The sequence below is a fragment of the Vitis riparia genome, chromosome 9 (genome assembly GCF_004353265.1).
Source record: "Vitis riparia cultivar Riparia Gloire de Montpellier isolate 1030 chromosome 9, EGFV_Vit.rip_1.0, whole genome shotgun sequence".
Taxonomy (NCBI): Eukaryota; Viridiplantae; Streptophyta; class Magnoliopsida; order Vitales; family Vitaceae; genus Vitis; species Vitis riparia.
The window spans coordinates 22,821,732-22,839,091 of record NC_048439.1 but is presented as its reverse complement, the minus strand read 5'-3'; the positions used below and the strand labels follow the sequence as shown (position 1 = coordinate 22,839,091).

The following is a 17,360-nucleotide window of genomic DNA, read 5'->3' as shown; positions in this document are numbered from 1 at the left end:
TTGTAACCATGGAGCTTATCCATTGATGGCTGAGATTACGAGCAGTGAAGTCTAAAAAGGGGCTGTAAATGAAAAACCAATACTTAATAAATATGAAGAATTGAGAAGGAAAAAAAGAAAAGAAAAGAAATAAAAAGAAGGAAAACTACTAGCATCACACTAGTTGTAAGGTTCCAGGAATTGCTCCAATACATACTCTAATTACTCGCTCGGGTGAGCATCAAGTCTGAAGATATAGCTGAAAAGATACACAAACCTCAAACATGTTGCTGAAATTTTTGTTACATTACAAAATTTTTAAGGTCTACAAGTTGCTGAAATTTTTGTTACATTGACTGCCCTTAGAAAAGGGCTTACAAGCCTAGTTAAATATATTTTAATTTCCAAATAGAGTTTGAGTGAATCCTTCGTACAATAAAATCAAAATTATAAAATATCTATTTTAATTGATTTATAAAATTCACATTTATTAAATTTATTTTAATAATTTTATAACTTTTTTTATTTCATATCAATCCATTTTATAAAATAAAGATTTTTGTTATTAAACAATTTTATTATGAAATTTATCTTTTTTAAATTAATTTTTTATCCTTAGTTCTTTCATGTAATAAATAAATATTTTAAATAAAATATGTATTTTAATTTATTTATGAGAATTACACTAAAGCAAAATGCAGTTTTAATTAACTTATATTGAAATTAATTTTTTTAGTTATCTAATATAATAAAATTAGAATTCAAAATGAACTCAACTTCCTTAGTTTATGAGAATTAATTTTTTTTTATTAAATGATTGATAAAAAAAATAAAAATCATTATTCTATATTTTTAAATAACATTGATATAAAATAAAAATGAAGATGATATTAAATAATACATTTTTTTGTTATAAATTATATATTTTAATAATATAAAATATTATTACTTAACTTCCATTACAAAATTATTAACCTCCAAAATTCAATACAAATACAATTTTACTTAGTTATTGATGGAAAAAAAAGCCTCCAACAAGAGATTGACAACAAGTTTTTTTCTTCTTCGTTTGTACACTGCAAATTAAAGGTCACAATTAAATATATAAATCCAAGAGTCAAAAATCTAACTTTGGTACACCGGGACCACAAAATTCTCCTTAGAACCATTCTCCATTTTATGTGTTAAGTTTTGTTTTAAAAACCCAATCGGACTAGCCGATCTGAGCACCACTGCTCTTCCCAACTCCTGCCGCCCCTCTTCCCCCTTTCTTTAGCAGCTCTTCTCCCCATTTTCATATTTTAAAATTTTTTATTTTAATTTAAATTAATGAAAACATTATGATTTTAAATAAATATCTAAAAACTTTGTGTCCCTTAGATTTTAAATAAATTTATGGTTTTAAAATAAAATTTAAAATTTCTAATTTTAAATTAAGATTATGATTTTAATTAAAATTTATGATTTGAAACTAATTTTCTATTTTTTAAAATAATTTTATGATTTTAAAATAAAATTTTGATTTTAAAATAATATATAAATTATTATTTTAATTTTTGTAACAATTTTTAATTTTAATAATATATTAGTTATATAATTATGACATCATCAATTCGACTATAGTTTGATTGTCAGTCTGATGAATAAACCATGAATTTATAACTTTTATAATTCAACGATGGGTGAAAATATTGGTGTTAAGAGACATAACAACTTTGAAAGGTACATTGGTTTCTGTAAAGTTTATATCCTTCCTATCAATTATATGATTTGAAAGGATGTGTTGACTTATTATGTAAAAATTGGTGAAAAGTCACTTAAACATAACTACTCACCATGCGTTAGTTAATACAATTTAAATGCTATATAACTAATTGATGTATCATTTCTTTATGTATGTGTCAAAAAATATTAATTTTATGATCGAATAGACTGATACCTATCAGAGACTGATATCTATCATTTGTCAATTATATGAACAAGTGGTGGCAACAACACAGAAGGTCAATTATTTCCTTTTCTTTCTTTCTTTCTTTTTTTTTTTTTTTTGTTTTTCTTTCTTTGCAAAACTGGAATTTGTGTGGATACGAATGAATGGGCGTGTGAGAGAACCATATGGTTGCTTAGGTCACCATGGTGTCATTTTTTGAAAGTAGCAGTTATTCTTTCATTAGACATTCTTTGCTCTCTTATGGCCTTATCTCTTTAGTTTCTCTTTCAATAGATGCATGGCCACTCCCATCTGCCTAACAAGTTTTTTGGGGGGGAAACCGACATGTATCCGCTTGTGTTATTTAGATAAGAAAAACGCTTTTCGAAATTCTGCCCTATGGTTGCTTTAGGGATACCTCCCTGCAAGATCCGATACCTTCCCTATGGTTGCTTGGTAACCAAATACTTAAAAATGATTATCAGTGAGGGAACCATAGTTGCAAAATAATGAATGGAAAATGATTATCAGAGAATTAATTTCTAGGTGGACAAAAACAAAATCTCATCAAAGTTTGTTATCTCATACAAAGTAATTGTGCTTCTATTGTACTGCCCACATCACAAGTAACAGGTCATTGTTCTGGAGAGGCTTTGTTACCTGACAAAGAAGATTCCTTCCTCTAAGAGATTGAGGTTTCTGTACGTTGGTGGTGGAGCAGACTGGGGAGTGATTTAAATAAGCATAAAGAGCGATGGGTTTGCACTTAATAATGTGGATTTATATTCACCCTTCTGGCAGTTGGGAGAATTTAGAAATCAAGTTACTATCGCTGACATCACTACATATCGATAAGCATAAATTAAGTGTTAATAGTCTCATTCATAAATACAAGTCATGGGGGTTGGTGATTGACTTGCTGTTGTGCTTCTATATTAATGAGCGATTCCCACCTGGAACTCGCCATTCCAAGTTTCTGAAGTTTCTCTCCTCTCTGCCCACCCAGCACCTATCTCTCTGTCCTTGGTCTGTATCATTTTAACTTAATTTTACTGCAAAGAAAAGCTTGTCTTACCTTCCTGGTGATTTCATGATCAGCAGGTGTTTTCGAAAGGGAGACACACATATCTGTAAACTTAGATACATATAGAAATATATCTCGTCTGTTTGGTGAGTTAGAAAATGTGGAGGCTCAAGGTTGCAGATGGAGGCAATGATCCCTACATCTACAGCACCAACAACTTCGTGGGAAGACAGATATGGGAGTTTGATCCTGATTATGGAACCCCAGAAGAGCGAGCTGAGGTCGAAGCAGCTCGTGAAAATTTCTGGAAAAACCGGTTTCAGGTTAAGCCCAGCAGCGACCTCCTTTGGCGGATGCAGGTGATTTGATCCCATCTATCTCAAGTCTTGATATCACAACAGATATTGATCTGTCATCTGCGTCCTAGATTGCAGTTTTTCACTGACTATACGTGTCTTGCATGCATACATACTTCTTGTTTTACGTAGTCTAGCTACATAGCTTTTCTTGTTTTGTTTCCATTTATTTGATTATGGGTGATGATTTCTATGAAAAAAGGAACCCAAAAAATCGCAAGATATGGGGTCCTCTTTAGAATCAGGTTTTCACCACCAAACAACCATAATCTCTCACTCTCTCTCCCTCTTACATGTGCAGCTTCTATTTTCAGGCTTGCATGCGAACTTGATAAATTGGGAAAAGAAAAAATATATTGGAGATACTACCATTGGGTGATTTTGGGCCTTCCCACCCCAAAAATTAACTTAAAGGGTGAGATTTTCCCCTCACAGTACTGATAAGGAGTCACCCAATTCCTTCTATAAAAGATATGGAAAACCCAACAATATTCCCCTCATACACCAAGCCCTAGGTTAAGAGACCATCGACCAAATTGTCGGATAATGAGAAGTGAGACCAATTCCAAAACTGAGTTTTGATACCATATTGAACAAGTAATTTCCTAAAAGGTTGAGTTTGTAGGATTTGAACCCAAAATATATATTATGTGCTTTAACAATTGTTAACTCTATCTTGATTCTCTTAGCTTGGGACAATTATATAAATAGATGCTTGCTATTGCGGTTAATTTGCCTTCTCTTTTCTTTTCTTTTGAGCTTGTTGAGACACCATCAACCAGATTGTTGGACAATGAGAGGGTAAGACCCATTCCAAAATCGAGTTTTGATACCATGTTGAACAACTAATTTCCTAAAAGGTTAAGTTTGTAGTATTTGGACCCAAAATATATATTATGTGTTTTAACAATTGTAACTCTATCTTGGTTCTCTTAGCTTGGAACAATTGTATAAATAGATGCTTACTTTTGAGGTTAATTTACCTTTTCTTTTAAACTTGTCTTCACTAACTCGCATTTCATTTGGGCAAAAAAAAAAACTACAGTTTTTGAGAGAGAAAAATTTCAAACAAACAATACCACAAGTGAAGGTTGGGGATGGTGAAGAAATTGCAAAAGAGACAATCACAACAGCAGTGAGAAGGGGTGCACATTTCTTTTCAGCCTTGCAGGCAAGTGATGGCCATTGGCCTGCTGAACATTCCGGCCCATTGTTTTTCCTCCCTCCTTTGGTGAGTCTACTTAACATCTTCTCACCCTCCTTAAAATCATGTATATAGACCATTTTAATAGCCATTCTCAATGGAATAATTTCATGGAAAATGCAGGTCATGTGTCTATACATTACAGGGCATCTTGACACTGTATTCCCTGGAGAATATCGTAAAGAAATTCTTCGCTACCTATACTGTCATCAGGTATATATATTTTGAACCTAGTCATCATCCTAACATCATAAATGAGCTTGGAGCTTTGAAGTATGAAAATGGCTTATGTACATTGCAGAATGAAGATGGTGGGTGGGGATTGCATATTGAGGAACACAGCATCATGTTTTGTACAACACTCAGCTACATTTGTATGCGTATCCTTGGAGAAGGGCGTGATGGTGGTAGAGACAATGCTTGTGCAAGAGGGCGTAAATGGATCCTAGATCGTGGTGGAGTGACTTCCATTCCCACTTGGGGAAAGATTTGGCTTTCAGTATGGCCATTTCAAACACAAGTTCACATTCATCCTATACAATGCATTCTTGTGTGATGGACTGAATCTTATATGATATTGTTTCTTCCGTGTAGATTTTTGGCTTGTTTGACTGGTCAGGAAGCAACCCAATGCCCCCAGAGTTTTCGCTCTTCCCCTCTCATCTTCCTATGAATCCAGGTTTGTGGTGTAGCAATCTACTCAAGTGCTTGAATTTAACATCTACTTCTGCACTTAATGTATTTTACATCCTAAGGCCATCTTGCATAAAACTTGGAATTGGTCACACTGACTCAAAATGCTAAGCCCAAAGTTGTGTAACTTCAGCCTTATACAAATATAAAATCACGCATGAATACTTACAAATTCAACCTGGGGATGGTTTATTAGTCTTAAGAAATGCCATTCCCATGTCTACTTTGGTTTAGCTTACACTTTCCTATCTTTGGTCTAGCTTCTTATAATTTGAGACGATAAATGCAGCAAAAATTTGGTGCTACAGTCGGTTGATTTTCATGCCCATGTCATACCTATATGGTAAACGATTCGTTGGCCCAATCACGCCTCTTGTTCTAGAACTGAGAGAAGAGCTCTTCCTTCAACCATATAATGAAATCAACTGGAAGAAAGTACGGCATCTTTGTGCAAAAGTAAGTTTTGATTTTGTATAGAACACTTTTCCTTTTCCGATGAATATGCTACGCATGCATGAAACACATTCAAAATTGTTTATTGCAGGAGGATCTCTACTACCCCCATCCCCTAATACAAGATATGATGTGGGATAGTTTGTACATATGTACCGAGCCTCTTCTTACTCGTTGGCCCTTCAACAAGTTGAGAAAGAAGGCTCTTGAAGTAACAATGAAACACATCCATTATGAAGATGAAAACAGTCGATACATTACCATTGGATGTGTGGAGAAGGTAATTTTTCTGCAATGGATAATGTCTATTCAGACAGTATATCTTTTCTTTGGGGTGCTAATATGGCTTAAATTGAACAGGTGCTGTGTATGCTTTCATGTTGGGTTGAAGATCCAAACGGGGATTATTTCAAGAAGCACCTTGCTAGGATTCCAGATTATATATGGGCTGGAGAAGATGGAATAAAGATGCAGGTCAGAAAACAAGTTCAATCACTAATCTCCCAAACAGTTGTAGAAAAAATAGATTATATCCAGTCATTTTTTCTTAAAATTTTCAAGTACGCAATTGGTTTGAAGCTATGCTTTTGTCCCTTTCCTGCCTAATTGGTTTTGAAATTGTTGATTGTTGCAGACCTTTGGTAGTCAAGAGTGGGACACTAGTCTTGCCCTTCAAGCACTGCTAGCTTGCAATATGACCAATGAAATTGGACCTACGCTAAAGAAAGGCCATGAATTCCTAAAGGAATCTCAGGTTTGATCTTGAATTCCATTGTTTATGGCTTTACTTTAACCAGAATCTACTTTGGTTTCTCATGGTCCATTTACTTCGTATTGCTTGAAATCTTGAAGGTCAAGGACAATCCTTCTGGTGACTTTAAAAGCATGTACCGCCACATTTCCAAAGGATCGTGGACATTCTCAGATAAGGATCATGGTTGGCAAGTTTCTGATTGCACTGCAGAAGGTTTGAAGGTAACTCTTTCTGCTCAAACACTTCAATTGAGTCAGGGCTTACAAATTAACTAAAGTCACTTGGTTTCTCACTAAAGTCCCCTCTCTGTTACAGTGTTGTCTCCTCTTTTCAATGATGGCACCAGAAATTGTTGGTATGAAGATCGAACCTGGACGGCTATTTGATTCTGTCAACATCCTGCTTTCCCTACAGGTGAGAACCATCTTCCTTGGGCCATTTGCATGGTTTCCCCCATCACAAAACAAGTCATAACTTCTTAGTAGCAATAACCCCTCTTTTCGAAACCACTGTAGAGTGAAAATGGTGGTATAGTAGGCTGGGAGCCTGCAGGAGCTTCAGAATGGTTGGAGGTAAATTACTTCAACATGTTTAAATAACTTCAATATTTCCGTTTTCTCTCTCTCTCTCTCTCTCTCTGTATTCTTTGAATCTAAATCAATGCCAATCCCTTCTCTTTTCAGCTGCTCAACCCCAGTGAAATGTTTGAAGACCTTGTCATCGAGCATGAGTAAGATTCTTGATAATAGACCTTCTTTTCTAACTCTACTAGATTTAACTTCCTTGGAGACTAACAAAACGATGATCCAGGTATGTTGAGTGCACTGCATCAGCAATTCAGGCTCTAGTTTTGTTTAAGAAGTTATACCCCGAACACAGGACGGAGGAGATAGACAATTTCATCACAAATGCTACCAAGTACATTGAAGACCAACAAATGCCTGATGGCTCATGGTTTGTTTCTCAAATCCACTATTACTATTTCACTGGGGAAATATTTTTTTTATATATGCAGTGCAGATCCATTTAAACAAAGAAGCATTTCACCAGGTATGGCAAGTGGGGAGTATGTTTCATCTATAGCTCATGGTGGGCACTTGGGGGCCTAGCAGCTGCTGGCAAGACTTACCACAATTGTCTTGCTATTGGTAGAGCTGTTGAGTTTCTACTCAAATCACAAAGAGATGATGGTGGTTGGGGAGAGAGCTATATTTCTTGCCGGGACAAGGTAATTTTTACATGCCACCCACTGCTCTCTGTTTTCTGATAGAAACATGGACAAAAAAAAAGTAATCCTTGTGCTTGGTGATACAGAAATATACACCTCTTGAAGGAAACAAGTCAAATCTGGTACAAACTGGGTGGGCTCTGATGGGGCTGCTTTCTTCTGGGCAGGTTATTTATACAGTTTCATCATCACTAAGCTTAACTTGGTCTTCTACATTATTTTCACAATATGGCTTCTCCCCAAACATCTGAGTCTAACCTTTCCTTTCTAACAGGCTGAGAGAGACCCAACACCTCTTCACAGGGCTGCAAAGTTGTTGATTAATTCCCAAATGGAAGATGGTGATTTTCCCCAACAGGTAGCACACTTGAACATGAATTAAAAACAAAAGGAATAACATTTTAACATGGTTTTGTGAAATGGAAAATGATGTTCTTTCGTAGCTGACTCTATATACTGGGTGGTAGTCTAACCATTTGATCATCAATTATCTATGGCAGGAAATCACTGGAGCCTTCATGAATAACTGCATGTTACACTGTGCAGATTATAGGAATATTTTTCCATTGTGGGCTCTTGCAGAGTATGTAAGTGGGTGCCATTGCCTGAAGGCTGGTTGCATTGCCATGCCATTGAAGCATCTGTAGGAGAAAAGCTCAAATAATGTTGAGCAATGTCAAGCCCTTTGAACAATGTTAAGCCAATGACAAGTTTATCTATGCCATTGTAAAGTATTTTGAAGAATAGTTTGTGCAAGAGAATAAAACAATAGCAGGACCTTATTAAATTAACGTTGATGTGCAAAATATATATAGAAAGATGGGTAGAAAATGGAAGATAAGTCAACAAATTTAGCTTTAAGTTTTAGCTAATCAATTGAGTCGTGCTGATACAAATGGAAGGAATAAATTCTTTCCTGTTTTATAAGCCAACTCAAATATCCGTTGATGTACTATGCCATTGGTGTTCTCATAATCAACATTGCATCTGCATGTCACTGGTGGTACTCAGCATAAGACAACAGTACAGAAGGCTTTCTAAAATATCTACCTATGGCTCCAAGCCTGTTCACTTTTTGGTGAATATTAAAGAACCAATGCTGCCAAGAGGAATTCATCCATAAACATCGAAAGGTCTTGCTTCTTTGATAAAGCAAGCTTCCTGGATCAGCTAAACAAGATGCAACTGAGTGTCACAATAAATACTTGTCTCTAAGTAGTGCCTGGATCAAGCTTAGGCTAGGTTGTGGTCAACCTGTATGGTTAAGATTGAAGCATGAATCCACTAAAAATTATGCATGTCATTTTCCTCTCCATACAGCTCCTAAGTCAATCAATTATAGAGAATGGGAAAAGTGGACCAATTATACAGATCCATGATCAACATTGCATCTGCATGTCACTGGTGGTACCCTTAACAACATTTATATTCAGTACTTAGCATAAGATAACAGTACAGAAGGCTCCAAGCTTGTTCTTATAGTGAGCAGTACGGAATGAACCGATGCTGAACGTGTAGGAAAATCAGCTTCTTCAATAGAATAGCTGCGGAATCGTGCAAAGAGTCATTCTGTCTTGATGGCAGCTATCAAGCTCAGTTGCTTCCCCTTTGGGATATAGAGACTTTGAATCAAGGACGCTCAAGCCCTTTCCCTTTGGTCTCGCTATTTCATTTCTGGTTAAGTAATTTTATTGTGTCAAACACACCAAAAATTATGCATGTCAATTTTCATTTGAAAGTGGTTTCCAAAGCTATCTTTAGCTCATTTTAATGCCAAGAGTCAGAGGTTTCCTATTATTGTCAAACACCGACCCATGTCATTTTCCTCTCCATACAGCTCCTAAGCTAATCAATTATAGAGAATGGGAAAAGTGGACCAAATTTACATGATTATTATTGTAGCAAATGATTGATGTGTAAAAGTTTCCACATTCGTGCAAATTGAAAAATTAAGAAAGAAATTGAAGAGCCCTGCAGTGCCAAAATCACTACTTAATAACAAAAGAGCCCTGCTGTGCTTCATGAGATATGGATCACAAAGCCATATCTCGAGGAGCTCCAAATTTTACAGAGTTCTCTGCAGTAAGCCTGGAAGAGAAGGCAACATTTTAGTCTAATTGTATCCAATCCTCAAGTAGATATCAAATAATATGCCACAAAACTAAATACCAACAGACTCCAGTGAGTGTCAGTGTGGGTGAAGTAATGCATTAGATAAAGGAACGGTTTAATGCATCTTCGAAAAGTACCTTGTTGAAACTATATATGAAAACGGGCCTTTGATAGGCTAACAAAGCATGGATTTGGCGGATGGTGAGAAGAAAAAGAAGAGGGGAAGGAGGATTGGGAAGTTCCCCTGCTGATTGAACAAATATGGCCATCCCTTTGCTATTTCCACCTTTGTCATCGTACAATCTTCCCAAGAGAGTGGCTATGGATTGGCCAGCAGGAAAAAAGAGGATGTAGATAGCCGCTCGAAGACACCACTTGTAGTGTATGAGTTTAGGAAGGCTTGGTTGATTACTACTGACTGTTGCATCGCTCTGTGAGCTTCTTTCTCTATTTTCAGCTGGTTTAAAACACAAAAATGATTGAAGATATTCAATCAATTAAACAGATCAGCAGGAGCAACAGAAACTAACCTACATTTTCAACAGTTTACTGATATTGAAAAAAAAAAAAAAAAAGGGACCTACATTTTCAGTTCAACAAGAGGTGTCTATGGTAGATGTGAGTCATTAGTGTCCCAATTTATTACATTCTTTCAAGTTTTAGTCTACCAAAAGTGATTTTGTGACGTTAAATGTCAAGATAATTTAGTTTGGTAGTCAAAAGTAGCTCATACACGTTTTTTCTTATTTGGGTTTAGTCAAAATTTCCTAATTTTGTTAAAAATTCCCATTTTATTTCACATTTCAATCATAATCATAATTCTTAAGTCATAACTTTTTGTAAATTTAACGATGCACCACAAAAAAAAGCACATCTTAGAAAATTTAACTTAGATGAATTTTTTAATATTTTCTTTGCATTTTAATAGTTGTTAAATGTTTTATCTTAATTATATAAAATAAGTACAAATAAACTATTATATTTTGAGATATTTGAAAACATGTCAAAACTTCATTTTTTTTCTTCAAATTATTAGTTTTCAAACATCTTTTATTAAATATATCAAATAAGAAGAAACATAAAATAGAAAACAATTTTCCATTTTTGAAAACAAAAATATAGTGTTTTCCAAGAACATTTTAAATTGTTTTTAGTTGTTTTTTAAAACGGATTTTCAAAATACTTCCAAAACAGAAATTAAGTCATTTGGGCTCCAATAGAAACCCAAAAAGAAAAGATAACCAACATAGGTCCATGAAAGCATTCAGGCCGGGTGGTGTAAGGAGAAGCCCACCAACACAGCTCGATCCAAAAAGAAAAAAAATTCAGTAACACACCCCACCAGTCATCCTTGTAGAATTATATTCCTAGTCCAAGTCCAATTGAGGCTCAAAGAAGAAGTCCCAAAAGTCAGGTGCCAACACAACAAGTCTTTTGTCTTCTCTTTCCGAGGTTTGCAAAAGTTGAGCCTTTCGCATCTCAACTACTACTGAGATTTTAATTGAGGGGACTTGTTAAGGAGACTACTAAGCCTTTGTAAACACAACAATTTTTTTTTTTTTTTTTCATTTTCATTACATTCTCCATCTTAAACTAATCAAGTTGGGATGCCTATTAGGTAGACTAGTTATTAGCCCCTTCTTAAAGTTGCTTTGATAGTGATTTTAAGAAGTGCTTTTAGTTTACAAAGTATTTTTTTTTAAAATAATAATAATAATTAACAAAATTTAATAAATATTTTCAAAAATCTAAAAAATCATTTATAGTGTTTTTTGAAGAAATACTTCATAAGTAATTCTCCTAAAAACACTTTTAAGGAAAATATTTCAACTAAAAACACTTTGTAAAAAACTACTTTCAAACGCATCATTAATTTTTTTTAAATTTTCTAATTTTAAAATTAGATATAAACTAATATAATCATTTAAGTCTTAAAATTTATAAACATAAATTGAGGTAGTTGTTGGTGGGGGCTAGGTCCTCCTCCTAGCAACACTAGGGACGGATCCGTAATGGGTCCATATAGTTCTTAATTAATGACCCCCATGTTGGGGGCTGATTTTAGATAGGATAACCACTAATAAATATCTCATGTTAAAGATTCTAATACAAAAACCATACAAAAACCAAACACAACCCAATTTCATATGTTTATAACGTAAAATAGATTTTTATGAGAGGTGGTGTTTGATGAACATTAATGCTTAATAGTGTTAAATATTTGGTTGTTCATTTTTATAAAATTTATTTCAATTAAAAAGTAAATATTTTATTTTTTCTATTTAAAAAACACTACATATTTTGATTTTTTTGTTTAATAATAAATTTTAAAAATAAATTACTTTCGGTAAAAGGTTAAAAAAAACAGCAGTTTTCATTTAAGATGATAAAGATACTACCATGTGTAGAAATGATGAGAAAGAGCTCCTTGGGGTTTAGCTAGACATCAAAGTCGCCCTCATTTGGGAAAGATGAGAAAGAGCTTCACAATCACCCCAGTCCCATTTCATACTAATACAAAGGACGCTCACATTATGAGTAGCATATCCTGCAAACATAAGGAGCAAAACTGCTTCACGTATGTAGCTTGCTGTAATACAACTAGACGTCTAGTTTGCAACCCGAGTAGACTGGTTTGGATTGAAGGACGACTCAGGCCCAATTCGGACTATGCTTTGAATGGAGGTATTTGGAGGAAAGGAAATGATTTTCTTAAAAATTCTGGATTTCGTTGTTTGGAACCGATGGAATTCATGATAGAAAGGAATGGTGTATGGATTCACAGGGATTTGTATATAAGGATGCAATGGAAAAAGTCTGTTGGGACTAACCCAGACCGACCCTGACTAGGTTTGGGGAAAGACTGATTCTACAAATGAATATATACAGTCTCACCATCAGCTTCAAATCTTCTATCATGAAAATTGCCTCTATGGTGTTTGTATTAAAAGAGATTTTAGTGGAAGTATTTTTTTTATAATTGTTATGAGAGAATTACCAATCAAATGCTTCTTCAAGAAGCATAATGAGTGATTTTTTAAATTGTTTTTTTAAATTTTATAAAACATCTAATTTTTTGCTTTTCAAAAACGTTTTTATATTAAAGGTATTTTTTAAAAAGCACTGTCAAATAAACTTTAATCTAATAAAAAAATAAGTAATAATGCTAATGATCAAACTGAGATAGCTTTTGAGAATTTGATACATGGCTTAATCATAACTATACTAATTAATGTATATAGTTTATTAAGTAAATTCTCACCTCCATATATATTATTAAAGGTGACAAACTTTGATGGGATCCATTAACATGACTTAAGCACAACACATTGTTCAAGGTTTGAATTGATTATAATCAGATTTTGATTAAATTCATGTTAACCTATATAACTCGTTTAATGAATAGGTAGTTTTGGTTCAAACTATATGACATAAATTTGACCTAATTGACACATTTAATAATCCTATTAATTAACTAATGATAACTTTAAACTATTTAACTCATCTTTAACTCATTTTAAAGTTAGTTTTAAATAAATAAGCCAAATAAGTCATAAATATGTTTGATTCAAATTATATAAAACCTACCTTAATTTGATTATTAAATAGGTTAAATGAATTGCATAACATACATGTCACTTATTTAATGACCAGATAGTATTTTTATTTACATTTTTAACACGATTTTTATTTATATATGGTTTGAGTTTACTAGGTTTTGGCACGATGTGAACACCACCCAGTGCGCCCACAAACACCAATTGCTATCTCAACAAATGATTCGCTAGCAAGCAAGTTGCACTCAATTTCGATAGGGTGTCACTCGAAGATAACGAAAAATAAAGCTGAGTTCCCATTATGATCTTGTAAGTTGATATTGGTGGAAGCAGGCATGGTTGACCAAAACAATTGCTTTCTTCCATTAACAACATATGTAGTGGATCCAACAATATCTCGTGGTTCCATGTGCAATCTTTTTTGTTATATGTATGTATACTTTCCATGGCCTATTTTATTTTCCCTAAGATGGTTATGTAGATACGAATCAGTTAAACAAATATGATTCTATTGAGGAATTCCAGACATGGTACATGCCCTAGTTAGTTTGTAGTATCATATACTGCTAAAAAAATATGCCATTAAAACTGTATTTTCCCAAACAATACATGAATGTGGCTCCATGTCTTTTCCCAAAAGTGTTTTTTATTTTTCTAGCTTTTAAAATTTTTTATATTTTAAGTGTTAAAAGAGTTAAAAATACTTTATAAAATCACCACTAAACATTCTTCAATACTTATATAATAATCAGTTATTTGTGTCATAACATTTTTTGGTTTGTTGGATTTGTACCTTGAAGATACAAGAGGGGCCATGCCAAAAACAAAATTATTAAATATAATATGAAAGCCAAACTACCATATTATAATCAAATTAATCAAATCAAATCAATATATTATTTAAAAGTGGACTATTACTTTATGCATTATTAAAAATTCAAGAAAATTTTCCTTGTTGGAGCCTATAAAATAGTTGTTAAATTATGGTAAAGAATTAAAGGAGTTATTTTGCATTGAGACATACTCCACTCATTGATGATTGATTTTTGAGATGATGGTTTATTTTGAGACACAGTTGCTTAAGAGATTGCACATGTTGAGACATAGCCCTCTCATTGGTGATGAACTTTGATTTATCTTGGAGCATAGTCACTCCAGATGATTTATATTGGGGCATAGCCACCTAGTCGGATGTTTTGACATCGAGATTTGACTTTCTGTTTGTGATTATTGCTTTCGACGAATTATGGAGCTATGGATACCTTGGGTTTAGTCTTCTCGGCATACTCGGATGATCTCGGATACCTACATACCTTTCATTTCGTATTCAAACATTTCACACTTGATACTTTCATGCCTTCTATCTTACCAGAGCCTAATCATCACCTTATTTTATCGTACACATCCCACCGTGACACATGAACTCACCTCTCTCTCGATTAGGACGAGATGTAGATCAGTCCTCGATCACCTTGGTTGTGTTTTCCTACATCTTTTGGACATTAGATTCAACATCTTCCATGATGGCAGGGCCTGACAGATTACTGATTTATTAGTGACGATGTTTTCACTTTGACAATTGGCATGTTGAGTGTTGATTTGTTTGCTCTTTGCATTTTGAGCACTGATCATCATTGTTTTTATCCATCAGTTAGTTTTGTTTTGTCATCATGGTATCACGATATATGGTCTTATTTGGCATTACCTATTTGAGGTTGGACATTTTCATTACATGATGGATGAACATATTTCAAAGCATAGTAGTTTTGAAGCAGTGTGTATCCCAATTTGTTCACCGTTACATATTGGGGCATATCTTCCTTACTTGGGATCATTGGACCTTCCACAGGCTTCATTCACCCCTTGATCTAGTTTTTGACCCCTCTGAGTTGTCATACTGGGGCATACCCCCTTCTCCGAGAGCATCGGACCTTCCATAAACTTCATTCACTTTTCAATCTAGTTGTTGACCCCCGAGAGTTGCACACTAGGGAATACCCTCCTTCTCTATGATCATTGGACCTTTCATAGGCTTCATTATCTTTGGACCTAGTTGTCGATCCTCATCAGTTGCCATGCTGGGGCATGTCCCCTCTAACCAAGTTTGTTTGCATCATTATCTTAGCTATTCTCTGGCTTTGGGCCACTCGATTGGTCATTCATCTTGTCAGTTCAGTTTGAGTCGGGACCGCACCTATATCGATCGGTCATTTTCATGTTTGTTTGAGTTTAGTTTGAGTCGAGGTCGCACCCATATCGATCGGCCATCTTCCTATTATTTCCATGTCAATTTGATTTTTTCGGGACTGCACCTATATCGATTAGTCATTTTCATGTATGTTTGAGTTCAGTTTGAGTCGGGGCTGCACCCATATCGATCGACCATCTTCCTATCAGTTTGTATTCAGTTTGAGTCGGGACTGCACCTATATTGATCGATCATCATCTTGTCAGTTTGAGTTTTAGGGCAGCACCCATATCGATCGTCCATTTTCCTATCAGTTTGTGTTCGGTTTGAGTCGGGACCGCATCTATATCGATCGGTCATTCTTTCGTCTTGTCTATTTGAGTTTGAGTCGGGACCGCACCTATATCGATCGGTCATCATCTTGTTAATTTGAGTTTGAGTCGAGACCGCACCTATATCGATCGGTCATTCATCCTTGTCAATTTGAGTTTTGAGTTTGAGTTTTGGGGACCGCACCTATATTGATCGGTCATCATTTTGTCAATTTGAGTTCAGTTAGAGTTTTGGGGCCGCACCCATATCGATCAGCCATCTTCCTATTAGTTTGTGTTCAGTTTGAGTCTAAACCGCACCTATATCGATCGATCATCATCTTGTCAGTTTGAGTTCAGTTAGAGTTTCGGGGGCGCACCCATATCGATCGGCCATCTTCTTATCAATTTGTGTTCAGTTTGAGTTAGGACCGCACTTATATCGATCAATCATCATCTTGTCAGTTTGAGTTCAGTTAGAGTTTAGGGGCTGCACCCATATCGATCGACCATCTTCCTATCAGTTTGTGTTCAGTTTGAGTCGGGACTGCACCTATATCGATCGTTCATCGTCTTGTCAATTTGCGTTTTAGGGTCGCACCTATATCAATCAGTCATCTTCCTATCAATTTGTGTTCAGTCTGAGTCGGGACCACACCTATATCGATCGATCATTCATTCGTCTTGTCAGTTTGAGTTTAGTTAGAGTTTCGGGGTCGCACCCATATCGATCAGCCATTTTCCTATCAGTTTGTGTTTAGTTTGAGTTGGGACCGTACTTATATCGATTGGTCATTCTTTCGTCTTGTCAATTTGTGTTTTTGGGACCGCACCTATATTGATCGGTCATCATCTTGTCTGTTTGAGTTTGAGTTAGGACCGCACCTATATCGATCAGTCATCATCTTGTCTGTTTGAGTTTGAGTCAGGAATGGACCTATATCGATCGATCATTCATCCTGTTAGTTTGAGTTTTGAGCTTGAGTTTTTGGGACTGCATCTATATCGATCGGTCATTCTTCATGTCAGTGTGAGTTCAGTTTTAGTTTTTGGGACCGCACCTATATCGATCGGTCATTGTTTTGTCAGATTGAGTTGCGTCTTGTTCACTTTCGAGCCGCGCCTGCATAGTTGAGTCTTGTTTGATCTTGAGTCACACCTCTTTCTTTGGATTCATTCATTCTAGACATTTGATCATTCCTTATCTTGCTTATCATTGAGCCATTCATCGTGTCATAGTCTGATGCTACACCCCTTGCTTTGGTTGTATCTTTGTCTAAAGTCTCACCTCCCTAGTATGTGCCCTAGATCTCGAGCTTATTGTGTTATAGTTTGTAGACCAAAGTTCGGGGTCTTTTCTAATCTTCGGCACAGTTCACTTCATTCCATTCATCTCTCACATATTCGTGATCCATTCATTACATACGTGATCTCTACCGAAGAGGGGCATATTTGTAGACCCTCGTTTTGGTTTATAGGTAAGGGCATTTTAGGGAGCATTCTTTACCACCTTTTTTATTTTTGGCAACACGTGCATGAGATGGTGGATGGGCAGTGATCTTTGTTGGAAA

General features: G+C 35.1%; 2 protein-coding genes across 3 annotated transcripts in view; both read left to right on the top strand.

Annotated features, from left to right (window-relative positions):
* The first annotated feature begins 2,891 nt into the window (after window positions 1-2,891).
* On the top strand, window positions 2,892-8,459 carry LOC117922026 (beta-amyrin synthase 1-like). The gene is made up of 18 exons (XM_034840001.1): window positions 2,892-3,292; window positions 4,335-4,520; window positions 4,617-4,706; window positions 4,795-4,992; window positions 5,088-5,172; window positions 5,476-5,642; window positions 5,731-5,919; window positions 6,000-6,113; window positions 6,274-6,393; window positions 6,492-6,614; window positions 6,709-6,807; window positions 6,909-6,965; window positions 7,077-7,123; window positions 7,204-7,347; window positions 7,444-7,621; window positions 7,708-7,788; window positions 7,896-7,979; window positions 8,122-8,459. Exons 1-18 carry the CDS (start codon window positions 3,092-3,094, stop codon window positions 8,266-8,268), a joined length of 2,310 nt encoding a protein of 769 aa, XP_034695892.1. The 5' UTR covers window positions 2,892-3,091; the 3' UTR covers window positions 8,269-8,459.
* The window catches only part of LOC117922025 (beta-amyrin synthase-like), a 64,561-nt gene continuing 50,112 nt past the window's right edge, over window positions 2,912-17,360 (top strand). Inside the window, exon 1 of one of the 2 annotated variants that reach the window (XM_034840000.1) lies at window positions 2,912-2,935. The gene's annotated coding sequence lies outside the window, so the exon portion shown is untranslated. The remainder of the gene's footprint in view (window positions 2,936-17,360) is intronic. The other variant, XM_034839999.1, reaches the window with a different exon arrangement.